Raw genomic sequence first — 27,019 nt, forward strand, 5'->3', positions numbered from 1 at the left:
ATCAAAATATAAACCTCTTGTTTAAACTCTTAATAGTTATATTCTTTTATTTAACAAATGCAGTGCAATGCTTGAAGTTTTTAACGGATTTTAAACCATCAAATATTGGTAATTGCTGTGCTCTAGTATTAGACCATTAACCAGGAGGCCCAAGTTCCAAACCCAGCCTTCACCAACACCTTCACCCCGCTGAATTGTTTTTGTAGCTGTATTCTGGGGAACTGAGGGGAAACTGGTTCCAGCCATCATTACCTATCAATCAGACCAAGCAGATTAATGTGGAAGGGAAGATAAAGTTGGAATGCTATGAAATATTTTTTTGGGATCTTTTTCAAATAAAAATATTTCAGGACATTCATGAAAGGATTACTGTGGCCTCAAATTTTCACGTAAAACTATGATACAAATGAAAGTCACAGCTAGTAATTTCTTCTGTCTGAAATCCACAAACTGGGAAGAAGGTTACTGGAAGACCAAGGGGTCGAAATTCCCTCTCTAATGCCTCCCGTTAGCACCGGTGCTAGGCGGCTAATGGGTGGCAAAGGCTTACTGTCAGTGTTAAATGGCATCCACGGCTCGGGCGAAATTCGGTAGGCTCTTTGGTAATGCGGCACCGTCTAACGCCACCCACATGGTGATGTCATCCAGTGTGCTATGCCCCCTTGGCGCCACTCCAACAAAATTTGGTTTGTACGGACGCCTAACGGCAAGGCGCACTACCTGGGAAAAGTGGAGGGAACATCGCAGTGCTTGGGCGTATTCGCCCAGAGATCAAGGTAAGTTTTTTTTCTTTATTTATTTCATCTTCTTTTCATTAGTTGCAACAGTGGGGAAGTTTGTGTGTCGGTCGGAAAAGTTTGAGGTTAATTTCTTTCTTCCCTTTTCTTCCCGTTTTTCAGCTAGCATGGCGGCAGCCTCCTGTTGTGAAATTCAGTAGCCTCCTGAGCTCCCGGCTGAGGATAAGTGTTCAACGCCACTTTTTAGCGCTGCTCTCTCATCTTTGGCGTAAAAACTGAATTTGGCAGTTTGAGCCTCCACCTAACGTCTGGCAGTAAAATCTGCACTCAGGCGGTACCGAATTTCGACCCCTAATTTCCTTAAGTGTAGCCTTTTTTGTTGCCAAGTATTTTCACTATTTTGGCACTCACATCTTATTTTAAATGTGCAATCAGTACTAAGAATTTGTTCATTTGTTCAGGCTGCTAATACTGTGCTTGGTTTCCAGTGTCTCTGCACAAATTAGATGCAAGAACAGATCTTCAAATCAAGCAAAGTTGAGCAGTCAGTTATTAGCACCTGCCCAACTGTTAGTGTGTTGCCCATGTCCGATTCTGCAGGGTCTGCTTTATTTACATAGTGTGGGTGAGGTCCGAACCTATATTTAGCCCAATGTTGGGAGTTTCCCAGAAGGGGCGACAATGTATAGGTAGCTCTTAAAGACAGCTTTCACAGGGTGATAGGTAAAATTAAAGGGAAATTATCTATTCGAACTCAAGTGGCTACTTTTAGGAACAAAATTATTGGTAGGCGTTAAAGGCTTCTTATATTTGTTATTTATTTCAGCATTTGCAAAGGCTTTGAAAATAACTAGAAAAACCCAGAGGCTGGCACATATAAATGTAGAGCTGTGAATAGAGTTGGTGGCCAAGTCACAGAGTGAGGCAACCCTCCTGTTTGATGGCCTGTAAAGTGGAAGTGGTGCAGAACGAGGTGGCAGTGAGCTGAGTGGCGCTGCTTGCAATTCCAGGGCACCCTAAGATAGCATTGCAGCATTACTGGAAGGAAGTGGACGAGAAGGAGACGATGGGCTGAAGTTTAACCCTCCAAAACGGGGTGGGTTGGGGTCAGGTGAAATGTTAAAATTTTAAAAACCTCAAACCCGTCCCCATCCCGTCTCCAACCAGCCCACTTCTGGGTTTAACGGAGGCAGGACACGAGGCGGGCAGCCAACCCGTTCCCAGGAAGCAGGTTGGCCAATTAAATATTTTCATGAAGCTGGCAGCCTCAGATGTTTAACCCTGGCCGGCCGGGTTTTCCAGGCCTTGGGACACCCAGCAGCTGAAGGGAGGCGAGGGCAGCTTCGGGAGGAAGGTAAGTGCCTTTACATCACTGCTTGTGGGCCAGGAGGAGCAGGAATAGGAGTGCTTCTCCCCGGACCCCCAAGCTTACCGTCTTGCCTTGGATCGGACCACCCCTCCCCGGGATCGGACACCTCCCCCACCGAGCTTTGCGGATCAGAACAGGCTCCGCCACCCCCACACCCCTCCATGCTCACAATAGCAGCCGCAGGCTCCGTACCTTGTCGGACGCCTTTTGGGTTTTGGAGCCTGTGATGGCTGCGCCAAAGACTGCTCCTCCTGCAACTGCGAAGGGGCAGACTCGGCCATCGCGATCCAAGGAGCCATTTGGGGCTCTGACTGAGGGGGAGGCAATGTGGGAGAAGTGGGAGTGCTTTGAGCAGAGCCCCAGTTCCATGTCCCCTCTCACCATCATCCCTCTCATGGACCACCTGCACCTTCCTGCTAGCAAGGAGCTGGAAAGCACCTTGTTGCACATCAGTGGGGCGATGAATGCCCAAGTCTACGTTGGTATCCCTCCTCGAGATTGTAATATAGAGCTCCATCTAGTGGACTACTGCTACACCTAGTGGGCTACTGTGGTAATGCAACTGTTGCTGTAAATACAATAAAAGCATCAGGTGACATGATCACCTGATAAGTTCTTGTAGAGCCATCTTGTATGTGTGTGTTTGTGATGTTGTAAGGAATATATCTAATTTGGTGACATAGGATGGGATTTCTGGGTTCCCTGGCTGAAATTTTTGTTTGTGGATGATCCAGCCAACCAACAGAGCGACTTTGAGAATTACTTTGTTTTGCAGCACAGCTAAAAGTCCAAGGTAAATTACAAGCACACTTGGCTGAACTAAAGAGTCGAGATGGCCACGCCTATGGGAATAATAGGGTGCTTAGGTGAATTCCATCGCAACCGAGAGATCTTCGGAGCGTATGTGTTGCGGCTAGAAATGTTTTTCACCGCAAATAGTATCATTAAAGTCCCTGATGATGAAAACCATAACCAGGTGGTGTTAGAAAGGAAGCAGGCCCCAAAGTGTATGAAACCCTAAATAATTTGCTTGTTCCTGTCAAGCCAAAGGACAAGCCACTGACAGCAATTCTAACCAAGTTAGAACAGAACTACAGTCCTGAGCCCTTGGAAATTGTTGAAAGTTATCCTTTTGCCATCAAGATCAATTCATTGATGAAAGTATCAGTGAGTACATTGTAGTTTTAAAGAATCTATCCATTTACTGTCATTTCAGAAACTTTCAGGACCAAGCGTTGCGTGACCGCTTTGTTTGTGGGATGAAAAGTGAAGCAATCAGAAGAAAGTTGTTGACAATCCCTAACTTGACTTTTGAGTTAGTTTGTCAGACAGCTATGTCCATGGATGTGGCCGACCAATAATCCTGAGAATTTTGCACCATTTCCAGTCGTCAGCCAACCGAGGTGAATCGCCTGCAGCTTAGAAGTTACAGGCAGTTGGGCTCCAAGACCTCAGCAAGTGACCAAGGTAACAGCGCAGTGAAGTTGTGCTATCGGTGCCTGGGACAACACAATCCTCAAAGCTGTCCATACGTGAAGGCAGAGTGTTTCTTCTGCAAGAAATCAGGGCATCTCACGAAGGCATGCCGACTGAAGAGTACATCAACTTTCAAAGCTATAAGTAGAAATTGCCAGAGACTACATAGCATTGAAGAGAAGCAACAGGACGAGGAGGTTTTTGAGATAGACAACATCAGGAGACAAGGGTATCTAACAGCGATTCGCAAAGTATTGTTATCCAAGTAGATGTTGCAGAAACCAGGAAAGCCATGGAAATCGACACTGGTGCATCGGTGAGCGTAGTACCGGAATCGCTATAGCTCGACAAGTTGAATGATTTTCCATTGGAGAAGTCGAAGATCGAGCTGCAAGGCTGCTCAGGAGAGCAAATCCCTGTGGTAGGACGTATTACCGTTCCAGTGAAATACAAGGATCAGTTTCAGAGCTTGCCTCTCTTAGTAGTGGCAGGAGACAAGCCTGTCTTAATAGGTAGAAATTGGTTGGGATCACCGAAGCTGGATTGGAACGAGATTTTTTGTGTTGAAACGAGATTTGCATTGAAGGATGATGTCATCAATCAATATCCGAAGGTGTTCCGCGAAACAGGCAGTCCGATCCAAGGTTTCAAGGTCAGTGTCAGAGTACAGAAGGATTCTAGACCAGTTTACTGCAAGCCACATCCCGTAACATACGCACTCAAGGAGAAATTTAAGCAAGAACTCCAAAGAATAGAAACTGAGAACATTATCTCTAAGGTAGATCTAAGTAATTGGGCTACACCCATTGTTGTTGTACCTAAGTCAGATGTAACGCTGATGCTATGTCTAGGTTGCCATCCCCATCGCAAATTACACCCAATAGGGAAGAAGTGTTCTATTTTCATACATGGATGAACTGCCAGTCACAGCTGAAAAGATTGGTCGAGCAACCAAATGTGACCCCGTTATGTCAAAGGTGTTTGATTACATCACAAATGGCTGGTCAAACTAGGTATCAGTGAAAGATATTCATCCGTACTTCGTTCTTAGGAATGAATTATAAGTGGATAAAGATTGTATCATGTGGGGTACAAGAGTAGTTATTGCAACTAAATTCAACTCCAAATTATTAGGAGATCTTCATCACCAGTACCTCGGAATGTCCTTGACCAGGAGTTTTGCACGCAGTTACTTATAGTGGCCAGATCTAGATAAAGATAAAGGCTGAAATTCAGGGTGGCCAGAAAGCTGGCGCACCCACCGTTTTTTCGGAGCTTTTTCCGCCGGGAGCATTGAGGCGGCCGCTCGATCAGTTTTCAGCACTTAGTATTTTTTTAAGTTGGACCGGAAGTCGGTCATAGTGGAGGTGGAAGTGCGTTGGTAAGTGAGGCTGAGGGGCGGAAATTGGGGTGGGATCAGGACTCCGCCGCTGGTGACGTCACACTGTGTGATGGGGTACCAGGCTGCCTGTTGGCGTCCTGGCCGAACCCAAGGGTGCATGAGTCCGGTCGACATGGAAGTCAGCTGGGAAAAAAAATAAGATGGTAGTCGCGGCATTCGGCCGTCTCCTTTAATGGTCGCCACACCGCCAGGGCAGAGAGAGAGCAGACAAGGTGTACCGACAGAGAAAGCTGTCGGGGGCACCACGCGACGGGGCAATGATTTTTTAATCTAAATTTTGGGTGGAGTATTCTGCAGGTGAGGGAAAGCTGCAGAGCGCATTTTGATGATGCTCTTGCCACGGTCATCTGCGGGACGGAATTGGGGATAGGCCGAAAAATCCCCGACCTGAATTTGAGTCGGGGCGGTCTTTGGACTGCAACGTTGCGGCCAATTGATTCCACCACATTCCTAAGCGGCGGAAACAGGCCTTAAACAGACTCTGAATTTCATCGTTTGTCACTATACAACAAGTCAATCAGTAAGCAAGAATCCACCATCTGTACCATTACAGCCATGGAAATGGCCTCCCTGGGTGTGGCAAAGGTTGCATATATATATTTTGCTGAGCTAGAAGGATAACAATCGTCCATTGTGATTGATAGCCATTCGAAGTGGGTAGAGGTGTTTCCGATGCAGAAAATAACAACAAGTAAAACACTCGACAATTTGCGAAGATTGTTTTCTTCATATGGCCTCCCAGAAGAAATTGTGTCTGATAATGGGCCGCAATTTTGTTCAGAAGAATTTGCACAGTTCATGAGCAGAAATGGTGTGAAACATATCAAAGTTCCACCGTACCATCCTGCTTCAAATGGTGCAGCAGAGCGCACAGTATGAATTATAAAACCTGCCCTCATCAAGCAAACGTTGGATCAAAATCCATAAAAAGGCAGTTGTCGTTGGACCACAAATTAACAAATTTTCTAATTACTTATCATAATACTCCTCATACAACTACTGGTAGAACACCATCAGACTTGTTTCTCAAAGAACATAAGAACATAAGAACATAAGAAATAGGAACAAAAGTAGGCCATATGGCCCCTCAAACGTGCTCTGCCATTCAATAACATCATGGCTGATCTGATCATGGACTCAGCTCCACTTCCCCGCCCGCTCCCCATAGTCCCTTATCCATTATCATTTAAGAAACTGTCTATTTCTGTCTTAAATTTATTCAATGTCCCAGCTTCCATAGCTCTCTGAGACAGGGAATTTCACAGATTTACAACCCTCTGAGAGAAGACATTTCTCCTCATCTCTGTTTTAAATGGGCGGCCCTTTATTCTAAGATCATGCCCTCTAGTTCTAGTCTCCCCCATCAGTGGAAACATCCTCTCTGCATCCACCTTGTCAAGCCCCCTCATAATCTTATACGTTTCGATAAGATCACCTCTCATTCTTCTGAATTCCAATGAGTAGAGGCCCAACCTACTCAACCTTTCCTCAGAAGACAACCCACTCATCCCCGGAATCAACCTCGTGAACGTTCTTAACATAGAAACATAGAAAATAGATGCAGGAGTAGGCCATTCGGCCCTTCTAGCCTGCACCGCCATTCAATGAGTTCATGGCTGAACATGCAACTTCAGTACCCCATTCCTGCTTTCTCACCATACCCCTTGATCCCCCTAGTAGTAAAGACTACATCAAACTCCTTTTTGAATATATTTAGTGAATTGGCCTCAACAACTTCCTGTGGTAGAGAATTCCACAGGTTCACCACTCTCTGGATGAAGAAGTTTCTCCTCATCTCGGTCCTAAATGGCTTACCCCTTATCCTTAGACTGTGACCCCAGGTTCTGGACTTCCTCAACATTGGGAACATTCTTCCTGCATCTAACCTGTCTAAACCCATCAGAATTTTAAACGTTTCTATGAGATCACCTCTCATTCTTCTGAACTCCAGTGAATACAAGCCCAGTTGATCCAGTCTTTCTTGATATGTCAGTCCCGCCATCCCGGGAATCAGTCTGGTGAACCTTCGCTGCACTCCCTCAATAGCAAGAGTGTCCTTCCTCAAGTTAGGAGACCAAAGCTGTACATAATACTCCAGGTGTGGCCTCACCAAGGACCTGTACAACTGTAGTAACACCTCCCTGCCCCTGTACTCAAATCTCCTCGCTATGAAGGCCAACATGCCATTTGCTTTCTTAACCGCCTGCTGTACCTGCATGCCAACCTTCAATGACTGATGTACCATGACACTACCTCGAAAGCAAATATATCCTTTCGTAAATATGGAAACCAAAACTGCACGCAGTATTCCAAGTGTGGCCTCACCAATACTTTGTATAGCTGTAGCAAGACTTCCCTGCTTTTATACTCCATCCCCTTTGCAATAAAGGCCAAGATACCTTTGGCCTTCCTGATCACTTACTGTACCTGCATACTATCCTTTTGCGTTTCATGCACAAGTACCCCCAGGTCCCACTATAATGCGGCACTTTGCAATCTTTCTCCATTTAAATAATAATTTGCTCTTTGATTTTTTTCTGCCTCACACCTTCCAACATTATACTCCATCTGCCAAATTTTTGCCCAGTAACTTAGCCTGTTTATGTCCTTTTGCAGATTTTTTTGTGTCCTCCTCACACATTGCTTTTCCTGCCAACTTTGTATCATCAGCAAACTTGGCTACGTTACACTCAGTCCCTTCTTCCAAGTCGTTAATATAGATTGTAAATAGTTGGGGTCCCAGCACTGATCCCTGCGGCACCCCACTAGTTACTGGTTGCCAACCAGAGAATGAACCATTTATTCCGACTCACTGTTTTCTGTTAGTTAGCCAATCCTCTATCCATGCTAATATATTACCCCCAACCCTGTGAACTTTTATCTTGTGCAGTAACCTTTTATGTGGCACCTTGTCAAATGCCTTCTGGAAATTCAAATACACCACATCCACTGGTTCTCCTTTATCCACCATGTTTGTTACATCCTCGAAGAACTCCAGCAAATTTGTCAAGCATGGCTTCCCCTTCATAAATCCATGCTGACTCTGCCTGACCGAATTTTGCTTTTCCAAATGTCCTGCTACTGCTTCTTTAATAATGGACTCCAACATTTTTCGAACTACAGATGTTAAGCTAACTGGTCTATAGTTTCCTGCTTTTTGTCTGCCTCCTTTTTTAAATAGGGGTGTTACATTTGCAGTTTTCCAATCTGCTGGGACCTCCCCAGAATCCAGGGAATTTTGGTAGATTACATCCAATGCATCCACAATCCCTGCCGCTACTTCTTTTAAGACCCTAGGATGCAAGCCATCAGGTCCAGGGGATTTATCTGCCTTTAGTCCCATTATCTTACTGAGTACCACCTCCTTAGTGATTGTGGTTGTGTTAAGTTCCTCCCCCCCTATAGCCCCTAGACTATCCACTGTCGAAATATTGTTAGCGTCCTCTACCGTAAGGACTGATATAAAATATATGTTCAGAGTTTCTGCCATCTCCATGTTCCCCATCACTAATTCCCCGGTCTCATCCTCTAAGGGACCAACATTTACTTTAGCCACTCATGTCCTTTTTATATACCTATAGAAACTCTTGCTATCTGTTTTTATATTTTGTGCTAGCTTACTTTCATAGTCTGGGTTCCCTTTCTTAATCATTTTTTTAGTCATTCTTTGCTGGCTTTTAAAAGCTTCCCAGTCTTCTGTCCTCCCACTAGTTTTGGCCACTTTGTATGCCCTTGTTTTTAATTGGATACTGTCCTTAATTTCCTTAGTTAGCCACGGATGGCTATTTTTTCTCTTACACCCTTTTCTCCTCACTGGAATATATTTTTCTTGATGCCTGCCATGAACCAGGTTCTCATTGCTAAAGCCAATCTTGGCACAATCAGTAGAAGGAAAACAATTAAGACAGAAAGGGAATCATGATAAGTAGAGTAAGAGAGAGAAGTGTGACATTTAATCAGAAGGTTAGAGTGAAGAACCATCACCATAAATGATTAAAGTGATTACCAGAACATAAGAATATAAGAACATAAGAATTAGGAACAGGAGTAGGCCATCTAGCCTCTCGAGCCTGCTCTGCCATTCAATAAGATCATGGCTGATCTGGCCGTGGACTCAGCTCTACTTACCCGCCCGCTCCCCGTAACCCTTAATTCCCTTATTGGTTAAAAATCTATCTATCTGTGACTTGAATACATTCAATGAGCTAACCTCAACTGCTTCCTTGGGCAGAGAATTCCACAGATTCACAACCCTCTGGGAGAAGAAATTCCTTCTCAACTCGGTTTTAAATTGGCTCCCCCGTATTTTGAGGCTATGCCCCCTAGTTCTAGTCTCCCCGACCAGTGGAAACAACCTCTCTGCCTCTATCTTGTCTATCCCTTTCATGATTTTAAATGTTTCTATAAGATCACCCCTCATCCTTCTGAACTCCAAGGAGTAAAGACCGAGTCTACTCAATCTATCATCATAAGGTAACCCCCTCATCTCCGGAATCAGCCTAGTGAATCGCCTCTGTACCCCCTCCAAAGCCAATATATCCTTCCATAAGTAAGGTGACCAAAACCAGGAAGAATAGTGAAGATATGTGGTCCTCACACATATTTGGTCAAGATGTTTGATAATGGACAGGTTAGGTTTGTTCACATAGATCATATTTTACCTACAGATGTGGAAGGAGTTGAAAGTTGGAATGATTACATTATTTCTGATGAGTCAGATAGTCTTATTACAATTAGAGGACCAGTCACAAATCCTACATCAGCTGTACTAGAAACAAGGCCAAGAAAATGTCAGAATTTAAGTCTGAGTCAGAGTCAGGCAGACAAACAGTCTGAAGTTATAGAGAGTCAAAATGTAGATCAAGGGTTGCTGTTACCAGAGAAGAGGACCTCCCTCTGTGCTCTCACTCGTTGGAACAGGATTTCTAAGGAGGAATCAGAAAACTTGGGTGCAGCAGTTTGGCACTGAGACTGCATCCTTGACTATAAATGCTTGTACCCTCACTGTCAAAGTAGTGGATCAAACAGTGACAGGCACCTCTCACAACCACCTCAGACCCTCCTACAACAACCTTCAACTCTGATATGTCCTTTAAATAGGCGAGCTGAAGGCGAGTCATCCGTGGTATCATTAGACACACTCCAGTTAATTGGCTGGGGAACCCACAAAACTCAGTTAATTGATCTAGTTAAGTTAAACACAAAGTGGAGAGTGCGCTTATGGAAAGCTCATTATGGCGACCTGCTACGCGTCCCCCCTTCCCCCACCCATTCACAGGTAAGAATTCAGACCCTAATCTCCAGCCAATGACCTCTGATGAAATGTGTGCTATGTGGTCATTGGGTAAAATCAAAATTGGGCTGAGCTGATGATTCTTACTGGGGTTTAAGCTTAGCCACCAAAATGATCATCTGAGTATGATCTGTGGAGCGCTACCCCAGTATGGCTCAGCGTCCTCAAGGAAGGAGAGACAGAAGTGTGGGGAAGGGAGTAGCTTTCCTTCTCCTGTAATCCCTCAGTATATTTGGTGCACTGGCCATTTTACAATGATCTTATACTAGAAACCACACAGTATTTATTTAATGTTACATAATGAATGCCTACCCTGTAAGTAAGCCATCTCTGTGTTGTACTCATGTTGCCAATGTAATGGCCCAGCACATGGGTTTGTATCCAAAAACAAACACCATTCAATGACATATCCATTATCAGGTGGTCTTTGAGTCTTCCACTGTGTGAGCAGTTGGTTATTCTGTGGTGTAATTCTAACGTATTCAACAGCTGTAAGATCTTTTTAAAAACGAAGAGGCATCAATGTACATTGTAGCATGAAATCTAATTAAATTGAATAATACACCTATTATGGTTACGAAGCAAAAATAATCTGTTGTCCCTTTACTTTTTATCGGTTTCTACTGCCACAAACTATCTCTGGCAAGCAATCAAACAGCAACCTACATCCAGGTCTGCCAATGGCACACTGAAACTAGTTGTGAGGAGGTCCCTTAGATTAGTGGTGACACTGCATAGTACCATAGAGGTTTGCAGTATAGGAGGCTTTTCAACCCATCATGTGTCTACTGGCTCTTAGCTAGAGCTATCCAAACCTAATCTGACTGACCCGTTCTCTCCCTTAACCTTGTGTCTTCCTGTGGCACTCCGCAACAAAGACTAGGTAACGTGTGTTCAAATCTCACCTTGTCTGGCATCTGCACTCTGGATTTTGCCGAGTGAAATACCAGCAGAAACTTAGTACAGGGATGAGGTACCTCAGTGTGAGAGGGAGCAGATATTATTTGGAGTTTCTACATCATGTCATAGTTCAATATTCTGACTGGCCACAGAAATGTACTGACGGATGCTTTGGAAAAGTGCATAATTGCCCATCCTTCCTTTTTACCAAAGTTTTGAGAATACAGACCGGTTGAGACAGTAAAGTAGGGCTTGGGGAGAAATACTTTGGAGTTACACAACAAAAAAATTAATCATAATATTTCTGATATTAAAACTTCCTTTTGTGGCTCTTATTAAAAGTTTTCAGTTAAATAATTGTTATGTGTTAGGGATAGTGAGACATACCTGTCTGGTTTATTGCTGGAATTATCAAGGTGGCTTTAGGAGAGTCACCAACTGAGTTATAAGCAACTACAGTTATAACATATGCTTCATGCGTCAGGGACAAAGAATAATTCAAGGATGTTGTGTTATGCTGTTGCATCACTGTCATTTCCCTTCTTTTCTCACACCGTACTCTGTATCCTAAGATGATTCCATTTGCTTTAGATCTGTTTAATGCCTGCATCAAAAATAACAAGCCATTCTGAAAACAATTTCATTTCCTGTCATTTTCCATGGTAGAGATTATAGATTTACTGTAAAGCTATGCTTTCACATCAGTGTTACTATTACTACATTCCAGATTTTCAGGGTGGATTTTGATCATTTAACAAATAATAAATAACTGAAAGTATTACTATGTCCTCTTGTCATTCATGACTCATTTTTCACTTCCTGTATGCCCTTATGCTTGCGCAATTGGAAAAAGAAAGATGCTGGGAAAACTATAACTTCTGGCATCCAGAATTTGCATAGATAGACACAGGACTAACTGGCGGCTCAACTTTAAATAGATACCTATTAAAATATAAAAAAATGCTAAATTAATTAACCTTGCCTATTCAAACTGCAATTAGTTCAACTTCAGCCCTCTAAAAATGATTTCTGCAGCCTGGACTGTTACTCAGTGAGTTTAAAACCATCAAACCCGTTAAAATAATAAACTTGGCAAAATCATCATCATCATAGGCAGTCCGTCGAAACGAGGTTGACTAACCACCACGCCAATAAAGGATGAGTTCACAGGTGATTCAATGAAGGACCTAATATTCTAGGTCCAGAACTACATCCTGAAGGGTGGCAGATGCCTGTGCTTGGATTTTTTTAACGTGTGATGGCCGTTGCACACCAGCCATCACATGGGCTTGACAGAGCTAGGTCTTGGTCCAGTGGCAAGGATTATCTAAGACAACTGGAGACCTGCTCTGTTGCACGGACCTAGTGCGCACAGTGTGGGCTGGCCTGTGCTGTCCCTGGGCCCCTCACGCCTCTGCTGGGCCCCGATCACGTCCCTTGGCAAAATACCCAAATGATCACTGATGGTCATTAGAGATTGAAAACTGCAATCCAAGGGTTTAATGTCCTGATTTAGTGGATTGAGACACACAGGGACGGTGGATACTGAACAGCAACAACCAGCTGGAGAAAATCTGCAGTCTCATTTCTTTAACAAAAACAGTGAGCGAAGGATCACGTCTAGAGTCTGAGGGTAAACTTCATTATCACATCAAACTGTAAAAACCCAGCCAGTGAGCCCAGCTGTCACAGCATTGGGAAGAACAACTTCCGTTTTTACACTCGGTTTGTGACAAACATGTTTTCAGTACCACCCAGGCATTTCTCAATTAAATTGAAGATTTTTATGAAGGTCGAAAATTATATTTTAAAGAACTTTAAATAGTTGCAATAGTGGTATAATACTGCAAAGTAATATAACTCTTAAAAACATAAAGAAAACATTGACTTGATCTTCCAATCCAAAATCAGAACCAGGTTAGTCATCTTTGTGGGTTATTATTCTCGAAAATGAATAACATTTATCAAAATAAGAAACTTTTGGTACATTAGCTTTTGCACATGAAGACATTTTGCAATAGTTTATGGTCCCTGCCACAAACTCGATTCCCTAGACACTGACTCCATCCCCCTCCCTGGCCACTGTCTGAGACTGCATTAGATTGTTTGCAACCTCGGTGTCCGAATTGACACTGAGCTGAGCTTCCAACCCCATATCCACTCCCTCACCAGAACCACCTACTTCCACCCCCATTATATTGCTGATCTCTACCCCCACCTCAACCCATCATCTGCTGAAACCTTCCTGCATGTCTTTACAGACATGACTATTCCAATGCTCTCTTGGCTGGCCTCCCACCCGCCGTGAACTTCGGCAAAACCAAAACTCAGCTGCCCATATTCTAGCTTGCACCAAGTTCCGTTCACCCATCACTCTTGTGCTTGCTGACCTAAACTGGTTCCAGGTCCGGCAATGCCTCAAATTTACAATTCTCATTCTTATGTACGAATCCATCCATGGCCTCTCTCCTCCCTATCTCTGTAACTTCCTCCAGCCCTACAACCCTCCGAGATAAGAACATAAGAAATAGGAGCAGGAGTAGGCCACAGGGCTCCTCGAGCCAGCTCCATCATTCAATAAGGTTATGGCTGATCTTCGACCACAACTTCACTTTCCGGCCCGATCCCCATATCCCTTGATTCCCTTGGAGTCCAAAAATCTATCGATCTCAGCCTTGAATTTACTCCACGACTGAGTATCCTCAGCCGTCTGGGGTAGAGAATTCCAAAGATTCACAACCAACTGAGCAAAGAAATTTCTTCTCATCTCTGTCCTAAATGGCTGACCCCCTTATCCTGAGACTATGCCCCCTAGTTCCAGAATCTCCAGCCAAGAAAAGCAGCCTCCCAGCCAACCCGCTCAAAATCTTATATGTTTAAATTAGACCACCTTTCATTTTTGTTATTAGAGAGTACAGGCCCAATCCACTCAATCTCTCCTCATAGGGAAACCCTCTCATCCCAGGTATCAATCTAATGAACCTTAATTGCACCCCTTCTAAGGCAAGTATATCCTTCCTTAGATACAGAGACCAAAACTGTGCACAGTTATGGTCTTACCAAAGGCCTGTATAATTGTAGCAAGATTTCCTTACTCTTGTTCTCCAGCCCCCTTGCAATAAAGGCCAACATGCCATTTGCCTTCTTAATTGCTTCTGTACCTGCATGTTAACTTTCTGTGTTTGAGAGAGTGGGAGCATGACAACCTGGCAAAGTGGTGCCGGCTCCAATTACCCAGGAGTCTCGTGGAGATCGTGTACAACCGGTGGTGTACCAATGGGAAATCCTCATCCCAGGCACCAAGCTACTCCCTCCCCCATCCACGGAAGCACTGGTACATCCATCCTACTTTACCAGCACCTACTGTCAGAGGGAAAATGGGAGCTGTGGTTAAGGTCTGTAGTTGTTGAAGTCAACAGTAAGGCCAGACAGCTGCAAAGTGCCAAGTAGAAAGATAAGGTGCATTTCCTCAAACTTATATTAAGCTTCACTGGAACTGTATAGAAGGCCAAGAACAGAGAAGTTAGAGTGGCAGTGGGATGGAGAATTAAAGTGATAAATGGCAGGGAGTTCCGGATCGTGGTTACATATAGAATGGAAGTGTTTAACTAAATAATCACCCAAATCAATGTTTGAGCCTCAAATTAACCCCCGCCACCCCACCCCCACAACCAACAGGGATGGGGTGAGACAGGGTTGGGCGGAGTGGGGGGGTGGGGGGTAAAATATCAGGATTGGGCAACCCGACAACATTCATGACCATATAAATGTTGGCTCTTATAGCACTCCTTCTGGGCCAGGCTCCAGGCCACTCAATCTTCAGCTCTCCCCCAGCCCTCCTGATCACCAACCTCCTCCCAGCCCTCCCGATTGCTGTTCAGAACTGTTCTCCCTTCCAAAAGCCAGTTACCATCCCCAAGGGTCCCTGGCTGCGGCCTCCAGCTGCTAGTCTTCATTCCCGCTTGCCAACCAGGCTGTCCATTTGGCCGGCTGCCGGGTGGGAGGCAATCCTACAATATGTTAATGATGCCCTGCTATTAAGATCGGCAGGGCCTCCATGTTCCCAGCCTTGCCGGTTCTTTGGCTGATTTCGACCTCCCTCACACCCTCCCCAGATCCCCATTAATATCAGGTCCTTGTCTCCCCGATGTAGGTTGGAAGAATTACAAGTAAATCGTTGTCTCAACCAGAAGGAATATATGGGAGGGTGTGAAAGGGCGGGTGTTGCATCTACTGTGCTCACCTAGGAAGATGCCAGGGAAGGAGATCAGGTGTTAAAGATGATGGGAGACTGGATTAGGGTGTCACAGAGGGAACGGGATACTGAATGGGAGGGGAAGATGTATTTGATAATACAATTGCATTGGAGGTGACGGAAATGGCAGAAGATGGTCTGTCGAATGCGAAGGCTGGTGGGGGAGAGAGGGTGCAGACTGAAGTACAGGAAATGGGACAGACTTAATCAAGGGCCTTGTCTACCACGCTAGAGAGGAATCCTTGGCTGAGGAAAAAGGAAGACATTTTGGAAGCTCTGGCATGTAATGTGGCATTGTCAGAGCAGATGTGATGGACATGGAAAAAGGGAGACGGGGATCAAGCCTTTTCAAGAAGTACTGTGGTGTCTAGTAGTTTGGGAATCAGTGAGCTTATAATAGATGTCAGTAGATAGCCTATCACTAGAGATAGAGAAGTCCAGGAGGGGAAGGGAAGAGTTAGAGATGGACCATTTAAAGGTAAGAGACGGCTGGAAATTTGAAGCAAAATTAATGAAATTCTCGACAGGTTAATATCCATTTATTAGTCCAAATTTCTCTTTTACTTTTGACAATCAATTGGCCATTTTAAAACTGCAAAAAAGTTACCTTCCACAGAAGATGTACTTCTCTATTCCCCTGAGAATCAGGATTTGTAATCTGTCTCCAAAGGGCTGGTCCTGTTAATGGTTCTGGAAACAAAGAGAGGAAGAGAAAAATAAACAAAAAATAACTCTATTAAACTTTATTCTGATCAATCCACTTATTCCATGTTTTAATTTAATACATAAATGCAACAAGTCATTCTTTTCATCTCAGACTTTCATTCTTGGATAGTTATTGAGAAATTACATTCACTCACCTTTGTATTTGGTGTTTTCCAAATTTCTTTTCCACTTTTGCAGGATTGTTGTGTTAACAAGCAATCATACATTGATGCCATCTCAAATGTAAAACTGAAGCCTTGAGTTTAATATGCACAGTGTTAAAGAGGGTGGGTACAGAAAAGAAAGGAAATTGTGGAAAGGTTTAGAACATAGAAAGAGAAATATTTTTGTTACAATTCAAAACTTTGTACACAAAAGTAAAGGTAATTTTCAGAGAGTAACAAGGTCAGATGAGAAAATATGCTTATAGCAATGAAGAGCTTGATTGGCCAATGACTGATTGTTGGGCCCATTGACAACAAACAACAATCCTGTCCCTGTGCTCTGTTTGCAAATTTAGCTTAAAATTCTGGTCGCTATTAATATGTGGGCTTGTCAAAGTCTTAATACATACTAGCTTTTGAAGTTAATCCAGTTTTCTTTGAACTCCAGTCACTCCAGTAGATCTGTTGTTGACCAATGCATCGCACAGCAACTGTATAGTTGGTGAAGGGTTGGAGATTCTTAAGTACAAATGAAGTATTAATAATTTCTTCTTTTTCTGCTACCTAAGAAAATGTAATTGGTACATATAATTTACTATACATTATTCAAATCGCCGTGACCAAGCTTGCAAAATGTCATATCAATAAAAATAAGTTTTCTGAAAATATATGAGGACCTTGTGTTCAGTGTGCCCAGTTATTGATATTTGCATTCAATAATTATGATGTTCTAACTGCTTGCCTGAGCCTACGAACGATGTATGCACATTATTCTGAAGATAGCTGTCGAAATATAATACAAAAATCCCCTATGGTATGCATGAGCCCATAACCTAGACTCTCACATTGCCAAGGATGCCATCTTTCAGATGAGCCTGTTCAGTGGACATATTCAAAGAGAGCAAGGAGTTCTTCCAGTGGCTAGGCTGGGATTCCTTGCTCAACCACCACCCAAATCATTCATTTGCTGTTTTTGGGACCTTGCTGTCCGCAAATTGGCATTTGCCTAAGTAACAACAGTGACTGCACTTGAAAAGTAATTCATTGGTTGTGAAGCAGTTTGAAACATTTTGAAGATGTAACAAGGCACTATATAAATCTATGTTCTTTCTTCCTTAAAATATGCAAACAGTAATTTGGAGCAGCACTCTGCCAATTTAAGGGATGAAATTCAAGGCCTTTATCAGGCCGAAGAAGTAAGTTTTAAAAAGTTTTTGTTGCTCACAAGGAACAGTGGAACAGCATTAAGACAGTAATTGGTCTCTCTCGGATCCATCACCTTGGGGCCTTCAATAGACCCACAGTGGGACTCACACCTACTCTTGAGCAGGAAAATGGAACAAGACATGGTGGCTCATGTGGAGAAAAACACCAGCACAGATTTGATGGGCCAAATGGCTTGTTTCTACACTGTAACATTCTAAGTCAATGCCGTCAGGAGAGGCAGGAAAACAATTGTAAGGAGAATTAAAAAAAATATGTAATTGATTTGCAGTTACAAATGGGAGTCCTCGAGGGACCCAACAGCAGTAATAAAGATAAGGCTGCCCATTGAAGGCATTAACATATTATTACTCACTTGAGCACGTGGAATTAACTTGTATGGAACAACCACTACTATGTTAAACCCCGAACACATGAACATCTTACAACAATCTAATATGGTAGAATAACTTGCTCTCTTTGCTATAACAGTCATTACACTATGGCTGCAATGCCATAAATGAGCAAATTTGGAACTTGCTCTCCAATTCAAAGTGCTGAAGTAAATTATAAATCACTGCTGCTCTTGACAAGCTTCTCTCCAGACACTCAGTGAGCAGAAAGGTGCTTCAAATACGCACTTACAGCATTCTCTTTCCATCACTGTTTCTTAACATTCTAGGTTAGATTATTTAACATTAATCATGCATTTTAGGTTGGTAAATTAGATCAGATCTAACAATCGCCTAATAACTTATAACCCTTGGGTGTAGAAGGGAGTCTTGCAATGACACTCTTAATGCAAAGGCAAGTACTGTTTACTGTTCTCACTAACAAAATGCAAGGTTTTAAACTATCTATTACATACTAATATTACATTGAATATTACATAGAATTTACAGCACAGAGGCACAAAAGTTACATGTTACTTCAAAAAGTTACTTGAAAAAGTAGCTTACAATTGATTGAAGTGGTTGTGTACCTGAATCCATTTGCGTGTACCAACCATTTGGTATTGGATGTTATAGCGTAATGCAAAATTTGGTGGCTGATTAGTAGGTTTGTGCCAGGTTACAAGCAAAGACTTCCCTTGACCCAGGATAGAATGAACAGTTACATTCTGAGGAGGAGCAGTTTTCCCTGCATTGAAGAATATAACAGTCATCAGTCAACTTAACCTATACTTATTACAGCTTCAAAAATGAAATAAGATTACTTCATGTTCACCCAAGGCCAAATTAGCTGTAATTAAATGCTACTATTCTAGGAGACTATGATTAATTTAGCACAATTTAGCAACAAGGGGACAACAAAGTCAACTAACCCTAATAGGGAGATCACTGCTACAACATCACTATATTCATAGAATCATAGATTAATATATTTTTTATTCATTCTCATTGCCCCTCCCTAGTTGCCCTTGAGAAGTTGGTGGTTCTTCTTGAATCGCTGCAGTCCATGTGGTGAAGGTACTCCCACAGAGTTGTTAGGTAGGGAGTTCCAAAGATTTGACCCAGTGACAATAAAAGAATGGGTATTTATATCCAAGTCGGGATGGTGTGTAACTTGGGAGGGGAACTTGGAGGTGATGGTGTTCCCATGCATTTGCTGCCTTTTCCTTCTCGGTAGTGGAGATCGCAGGTCTGAGAGTTTAATTTATTTCACATTTAATAAGAATAACTTGCATTTATATAGAACCTTTAATATAGTAAAATGTCCTAAGGCACTTCACAGGAGCGTAACAAACAAAATTTGACACTGAGACGTATAAGATGATATTAGGACAAATGACCAAAAGCTTGGCCAAAGAGGTAGATTACAAGAAGCGTCTTAAAGGAGGAGAGAGAGGTAAAGGCAAAGAGGTTTAGGGAGGGAATTCCAAAGTTTAGGGCCGAGGAAGCTGAAGACACGGCTGCTAATGGTGGAGCGATTAAAATCGAGGATGCGCAAGAGACCAGAATTAGAGGGCCGCAGAGATCTTGGAGAGTCGTAGGGCTGAAGTAGGTTACAGAGATGAGGAGAAGCGAGGCCATGGAGGGATTAGGCTATCTCACTATTTTTAATGATATGCCAATTAAGGCGTATCAAACAAATTGTTGTACACACTCACGACAATACTCAGTTGTCTCAAATAACATTTGACAATTATAAGTTTAAAATTTAAGAGAACTACATTTAATTTTCACTGCCGCTTATTTTGAATAACAGGATGTGCCTGTAACTGATAGTGCAAATACTCAAATCCCCAGTGCTAGCTTTTTTTGTTGAACCACTATATGTAATTTGCCATATTCTTTCAAGATTATTTTCTTTATACCCTGTATATTCTATATTCTGCATATTTAAAGCTTTGATTAAAAATGTATGTACAGTAACACAGTACTTTGGGAGAGCCTGGGTACACATCACAGTGAGTTTCTGATTTCTGCTTGAGGAGTTGCCCAAGAAAAAAAAGAACATTTATGGCAAGATACCGGGCGAGGTACATGTGTTGCCACTGTTGACCGGTTCTGACCAACTCTGTATAATATCTGGTATAGGTAAAGGTCCCGATATTTACTCGGGTAGGATTTGAAGCCCGAGTTTCCCTTAACACTATGCGGCATCCATGTTTTTTTAACCAGTTCCCCACCCGGAAGGCATCCTGATTGACAGGCTTGACTCCCTGTCGGGTGTGGAACGCTCCAGAGGAGGTTGCTACCCAGGAGTGTGTAGGTTTCCTGCTCCTCAGGGTAGAGATCTGAGAGGTGAGGGGGGTGGGCGGTGCGTACACCGTGGTTTGAAGAGTCGGCGGTGATTGATAGGGGTTGGTGAGAGATGGGAGGCAGAGGTGATAGGTCAGGGGAGTTGGTGATTGCGAGGGGGGGTCGGTGATTGATTGCCAAGTGTTTGCGAGGGGGACCAATTGTGGTGGGTTCCAATGAGGGAGAAGTCCGATCATGAAGGGTGGGGGTCGGTAATTGTGGGACGATCTGATCGCAGGGTTGCCTAAAAATTTATAAAACTTATGAATGCTGTGTTTAGCTCGATGTTTTGAACTGGAGACGAATTGTCTTTTGAAGATGCTCAGAAATGCTAATGTCTTAGTACCCTGCTGAGATGTTATAGTATTTTTTCACTATGACAACCATTAACTGTGATTTTCAAGTTAAAACTTCAGTTTGTTTATATATCTTGAAAATAATTTGTATAGAAAAGGATTAGAATCGATGGAAATTGTAAGAGTTAACATAAACATGTTGCTGCGTCGTAAAAGAGATAATGAGCAGTTTTCTGATTTGGCCTCATGGGATCAAAGAGAGGATAGAGATGAAAGAGATAAGAGAGATTTCCACAGGAAGAAACCCTGGGTTAGTGTTAGCAGATAGTGACATATGGGCAGAATCGTAAGACATCTTTAAGGTGGGTTCTTGAAACAAGAATCAAGACAAAGAACTAGAAGTCTGATTGGATATTAAGTTTTTAGGGTAATGTCTACAGGTCAAAAGGTCTTGTCAATATCCAGAGTCACGACCACCCCTAAAAAGAGAATAAAAGTAACGCTTAGAGATCTGTTTAGCATAGATGGTGGAGGGGAGAGCGGAACAGAAGTTTAGCTGTTCGAACACTTTTCAAGAGTGATCCCATGCTTTACCGAGGGAAGCTCTAGATGAGAGGCACTGCAAAAAAAGAGAACTGCTTACGTGCGCCAACCGTTTGTCCGACCGGGATGGGTATTAACTATCCATTACGTTTGTATATTTTTGCTATATAACTAATGTCATGTATTTCACCATCTTGCAATGACAATAGTTATGTAACTGTAACTCATGGCACACTGTACCTGTACCCTTGAAATGCACACCCTGATCACAGGGGGTGAGCTTGCGAGAGACACTCCTCACTTGGGTTTCCAGGTATAAAAGAGAAGGTCCCACCCAGGGTCAGACTCTTTGGTCCTGGGAATAAAGTGAAGGTCACAGAGTGACCGTGTCTGATATATCCATGCCTCGTGTGAGTTTGTAACAAGGTGCAGAGACACTACATTTGGCGACGAGAAATGGGAATCACCGAACCACGAGGATGGCCACCGGTGGCACAGAGGAACGCTACTGTGTGGGTGAGGACTGGGATGACTTTGTGGAAAGACTCCAGCAGAGCTTTGTCACAAATGACTGGCTGGAAGAGACAGCGGCTGACAAGCAGAGGGCGCATCTACTGACCAGCTGTGGTCCACAGACGTATGCGCTGATGAAAGACCTGCTCGCACCCCAAAAGCCAGCGGACAAGTCCTTCGAAGAGCTCAGCCAGCTGATTAGTGAGCATCTCAAGCCGGCAAGCAGCATACACATGGCTCGGCACCTGTTTTACTCTCACCGGCATCGGGAGGGTCAAAATGTCTCGGACTTCGTGGCGGAACTGCGGCGTTTGGCCAGTCTCTGTAAGTTCTCCGATGCCTGCAGGGGGGGAGATGTTAAGGGACTTTTTCATTGGGGGCATTAATCATGCCAGCATTTTCAGGAAGCTCATAAAGACTAAGGACTTGACTTTAGAAGGGGCAGCGTTGATAGCTCAGACCTTTATGGCAGGGGAAGAGGAGACCAAGCTAATTTATGCACGCAGCCCTGGTTTTAACGTTGCGATGAACCAGGGAGTTAATGTTGTAAAAGTGATACAGAACCCCGCAGGCAGGCAAGGGCAATTTGACACCGCCCAGGCAGGCAGGCAAGGGCAATTCGACACCGCCCAGGCAGCAACAAGCTCCAGGGTGGGCCCGCAACAGGGACAATGGAAAGGGGATCGGCAATTCCCGCTATCACGAGGAACAATGCATCCCGTGATGGGACCAATAACACCCTCCATCAGAGTGCTTAGAAACAGCCAAGCCGGCCAACAGAGAGGAATGCCTGGGAATAGTCCTTTTGTTAACAGTAATCTCAGCTCATGCTGGAGGTGTCGGGGTAGACACACTGCCAAAAGCTGCAGGTTCCAGCTTTATACCTGTAGGATTTGTAATGTCCGTGGACACTTGGCCAGGATGTGCAAAAAGGCATTAGCGAGGCTAGTCTGCAAGACAGAGGAACCAGACGAGGGGTCTGCAATGCAGGATGAGGCCTGGGGAACAACCATGGATGCTGAAGTTCAGAGAGTTCATGTGGCTGACGTCCACAGCTCATACACTAAAACACCACCCATGATGATGAAAGTCTTACTGAATGGCATGAAGCTGGATACAGGAGCTAGCCAGTCACTCATGAGCGCCCAACAATTTGAGAGACTATGGCCACACAGAGCTAGCAGGCCCAAACTGGAACGCATTGAGATGCAGCTACGGATGTACACCAAAGAGATAAGCCCAGTGCTGGGCAGTGCAAACTTGGTGGTAACGCATAATGGATTACAGAACCGGCTGCCACTCTGGATTGTTCCAGGAATTGGCCCCGCGCTTTTGGGGAGGAGTTGGCTAGCTGAGATTAAATGGAAATGGGGGGGATGTGTACGCCATTTCATCCGTGCAGCGAAGTTCATGCTCGCAGGTATTGCAAAAATTCGAGTCACTCTTTCAACCCGGTGTCGGAACGTTCAAGGGCACTAAAGTAGTGATACGCATCACTCCGAACGCCAGACCAGTGCACCACAAAGCCAGAGTGGTGCCGTACGTGATGCGTGAGAAAATTGAAAGTGAACCCAGAGAGGGCATTATTTCGGCCGTTGAATTCAGCGACTGGGCAAGTCCCATTGTTCCCGTCCTCAAAGCAGATGGCTCGGTCAGGATTTGTGGCGACTATAAAGCCACCATCAACCGAGTGTTGCTGCAAGACCAATACCCGCTTCCGAGAGCCACGCTGGCAGGTGGAAAGCTGTTCATGAAGCTGGACCTCACTTCGGCCTACATGACTCAGGAACTGGCGGAAGATTCCAAGCTTCTGACCACCATCACGATGCACAAGGGATTATTTATCTACAACAGGTTCTCGTTTGGCATTCGTTCGGCAGCGGCTATCTTTCAGCGAAACATGGAAAGCTTGCTCAATTTCATCCCTGGAACAATCGTATTCCAAGACGACATCCTTATAATGGGTTGAGACACCGTGGAACACCTCCACAACCTGGAGGGGGTGCTACGCCGATTGGATCGGGTAGGCTTGTGGCTGAAAAAGGCCAAGTGCGTGTTTTTGGCCCCAGAGGTCGAGTTCCTGGGCAGGAGGGTTGCCGCAGACAGGATCCAGGCCACTAAATCAAAAACTGAGGCGATTCGCCGGAGTTGCGATCATTCCTGGGACTTTTGAATTATTTTGGGAACTTTCTGCCAAACTTAAGCACATTGTTGGAGCCATTACACATGCTCCTCCGTAAAGGGTGTGTATGGTTTTGGGGGGATTGTCAAGAGCGGGCTTTCAATAAGCGAGGAACCTGCTGTGTTCCAACAAATGTTGACTTTGCATGACCCCTGTAAAAAAACTGGTTTTAACATGCGATGCGTCATCCTACGGGGTTGGATGTGTGTTGCAGCAGGGTAATGATGACGGCCTACTCCAACCGGTGGCTTACGCATCCTGGTCGCTCTCCCAGGCAGAGCGTGGATACGGCATGGTCGAGAAGGAAGCACTCAAGTGTGTTTACGGTGTGAAAAAGATGCACCAGTACCTTTTCGGTAGATAGTTCGAGCTAGAGATGGACCACAAGCCGTTAACATCCCTGTTGTCCGACAGCAAGGCTGTCAATGCCAATGCATCAGCTCGCATACAGCGATGGGCCTTCATGCTGGCTGCGTATGACTACACCATACGGCACCGGCCAGGCACCGAAAATTGCGCTGACGCACTCAGCAGGCTCCCATTGGCCACCACCGAGGGGGCGTCAGAGCAGAGCGCCGAGATGGTCATGGCCGTTGAGGCTTTTGACACTGCGGGCTCCCCCATCACAGCCCGACAGATCAAACTCTGGACTAACAGGGACCCCCTCCTATCCATGATAAAGAAATGTGTCCTGACTGGGAATTGGGTGCCCGCACACAGGACGTGCCCCGAGGAAGTCAGGCCATGTCAGAGACGGATGGATGAACTCTCCGTCCAAGCCGACTGCCTGTCATGGGGCAGCTGGGTAGTCATGCCCCAGAAAGGAGGGGAAGCGTTCATCAGGGAACTCCACAGCGAGCACACTGGCATCGTGTTAATGAAGGCCATTGCCCGGTCACATGTATGGTGGCCGGGGATTGACTCAGACCTGGAACACTGGGTTCGCAGGTGCATGACGTGTGCCCAGCTGGGCAATACCCCAGGGAGGCTCCACTCAGCACGTGGCCCTGGCCCACCAGGCCATGGTATGCATTCACGTAGCCTATTCGGGCCCGTTCATGGGGAAAATATTCCTGGTCGTTGTCGATGCATACTCAAAGTGGATCGAGTGTATCATATTGAACTCGTGCACGACATCCATCACTGTGGAGAGTCTGCGTACGGTTTTCGTGACCGATGGCTTGCCGGACATCCTGGTCAGCGACAATGGCCCGTGTTTTACCAACCATGAATTCCAGGAGTTTATGTTGGGCAATGGGATCAAGCACGTCTGGACAGCGCCGTTCAAGTCGGCTTCCAATGGCCTGGTGGAACGGGCGGTCCAAGTCATAAAGCAGGGCACGCTACGCATCCAAGGACCCTCCCTTCAGTACCGCCTATTGCGCCTCCTGCTGGTCTACAGGTCCCGGCTGCACTCGCTCACGGGAATCCCGCCAGCGGAACTCCTCATGAAACGCACGCTCAAGATGCGGCTGTCCCTCATTCACCCAGCCCTGCCAGACATTGCTAAGGGCAAGCGCCAAACCGAGCTCCATGATTGAGGCTCAAGGGGGAGGTGTATAGAAATAGATGACCCGGTATTTGTTCTTAACCATGCTTTGGGACCCAAATGGCTGGAGGGCACTGTAATCGGCAAAGAAGGAAACAGGGTCATGGTGGTCAGACTAAACAATGGGCAGATATGCCACAAATACTTGGACCAAGTAAAGACAAGGTTCAGCATAGACACGGAGGAACCGGAAGAAGAGCATGATGAGATAGCACCCACACCACTGCCAGCATACAAGCAACAAAGACAGCCCTCAGCATGCACAGTCCCGGCGGCCAGCCCGGACAGGGCGGAATCACCTCAAGTGACAGAGATGCGTGCTGAGGCTCAGCACCAGAGCCACAACTGCGGCACTCCACGAGAGAGCGTCGACCACCCGATAGACTTAACCTCTGAAACTAAAAGACTTAAGGGGGGAGGTGATGTCATGTATTTCACCATCTTGCAATGACAATAGTTATGTAACTGTAACTCATGCACACTATACCTGTACCCTTGAAATGCACACCCTGACCACAGGGAGTGAGCTTGCGGGAGACACTCCTCATCTGGGTTTCCAGGTATAAAAGGGGAGGTCCGACCCAGGGTCAGACTCCTTGGTCCTGGAAATAAAGTGAAGGTCACAGAGTGCCTGTGTCTGATATATACATGCCTCGTGTGAGATGGTAACAAGGTGCAGAGACACTACAACTAATGTGTTATATTCCATCTTAAACTCTGATTAAACACAATATATCCACCAGATTGGCTTACAGTCGATCCTGATTATTAAAGTGAATAGAGATAGCCTTAAACTGGCATATTTCTATCAAATTGGCTTCCGTAGCAGGATTTCAAAAAGAGTTATTGTGGAGAAAGAAGTTGGAAATGGACTTGGTCTATATCATCATTACAAGGCGCCAGGCAAGACAACTGGGTAGGAAACCTCGTAAGGGGGTGTGTTTCGTCACTGAAATCAAAAACAATATGGCGGGTGCTCATTGTAGAGATAAAATCCGTTCTCTCGGAGGTTATCGGAGTCATCCAAGAGGACGGATGTAGTTACTCCAAGCGCTTGGATGCGATAGTATCCCAAGTGAATGCGAAACGGACTAAACTTAAGGAAGCCGGATAACAACTGGCTTACACACCCACTTCTGTCTGAAGCATGCAGACCTGAGAAACAAACAAGATAAAGAGCAGGAGATTGGGAGATAAACAGAAACATAGATCTAAGCTGAATATAAACCTATCTGAGAACTCAGCAAAAAGAGGAAAAAGACAGGGAATTTAAAAAAAGAAAATGAAACCGACACGATGTTGTAGCTTTTGGGCCAAGAAAGATAAGGCAAAAGATTTTCTGAGTGTCTGTTAACCTTAAAAGAAATGCTGGAATTTCAGTTTGTGTGAAAATCTGTCTTTAAAAAAAGTTGTTTGTTATGCTTGTTTCAGCTGCACCCACTTTTGTGTGCTGGGAGGAAAGAGCTGATTAACCATTTGTGTGCTGTTGAGTTTGTTCATTCACATGTGTGGTTTTGCTTTAAATCAATTTAAATTGTAACAAAGCACTTCTTTCTTAATTTGGCCACTGAAAGGTTTCTTGAAATTATAAATTGAAAAACATTGTAAACAGTGAAATTCTGGTTATTTTTTTTTAAATTAGTACTATTTGAATTGGAATTTTGAGACATTTGAGGTGATTTTTCCTT

The 27,019-nt window shown here is 44.5% G+C and overlaps 1 protein-coding gene across 1 annotated transcript in view; it reads right to left on the minus strand.

The window, feature by feature from the left end:
- LOC139240420 (interleukin-6 receptor subunit beta-like) overlaps positions 1-27,019 on the minus strand; it is a 140,670-nt gene that overhangs the window by 22,814 nt on the left and 90,837 nt on the right. Inside the window, exons 7-11 of the mRNA XM_070868934.1 lie at positions 18,487-18,644; positions 16,712-16,865; positions 16,040-16,122; positions 11,565-11,781; positions 10,590-10,775 (exon numbers count right to left, since the gene is read on the minus strand). Coding sequence (XP_070725035.1) covers positions 10,590-10,775; positions 11,565-11,781; positions 16,040-16,122; positions 16,712-16,865; positions 18,487-18,644 — 798 coding nt within the window. The remainder of the gene's footprint in view (positions 1-10,589; positions 10,776-11,564; positions 11,782-16,039; positions 16,123-16,711; positions 16,866-18,486; positions 18,645-27,019) is intronic.

This window comes from Pristiophorus japonicus, chromosome 2 (assembly GCF_044704955.1).
Source record: "Pristiophorus japonicus isolate sPriJap1 chromosome 2, sPriJap1.hap1, whole genome shotgun sequence".
NCBI classification, from domain to species: Eukaryota; Metazoa; Chordata; class Chondrichthyes; family Pristiophoridae; genus Pristiophorus; species Pristiophorus japonicus.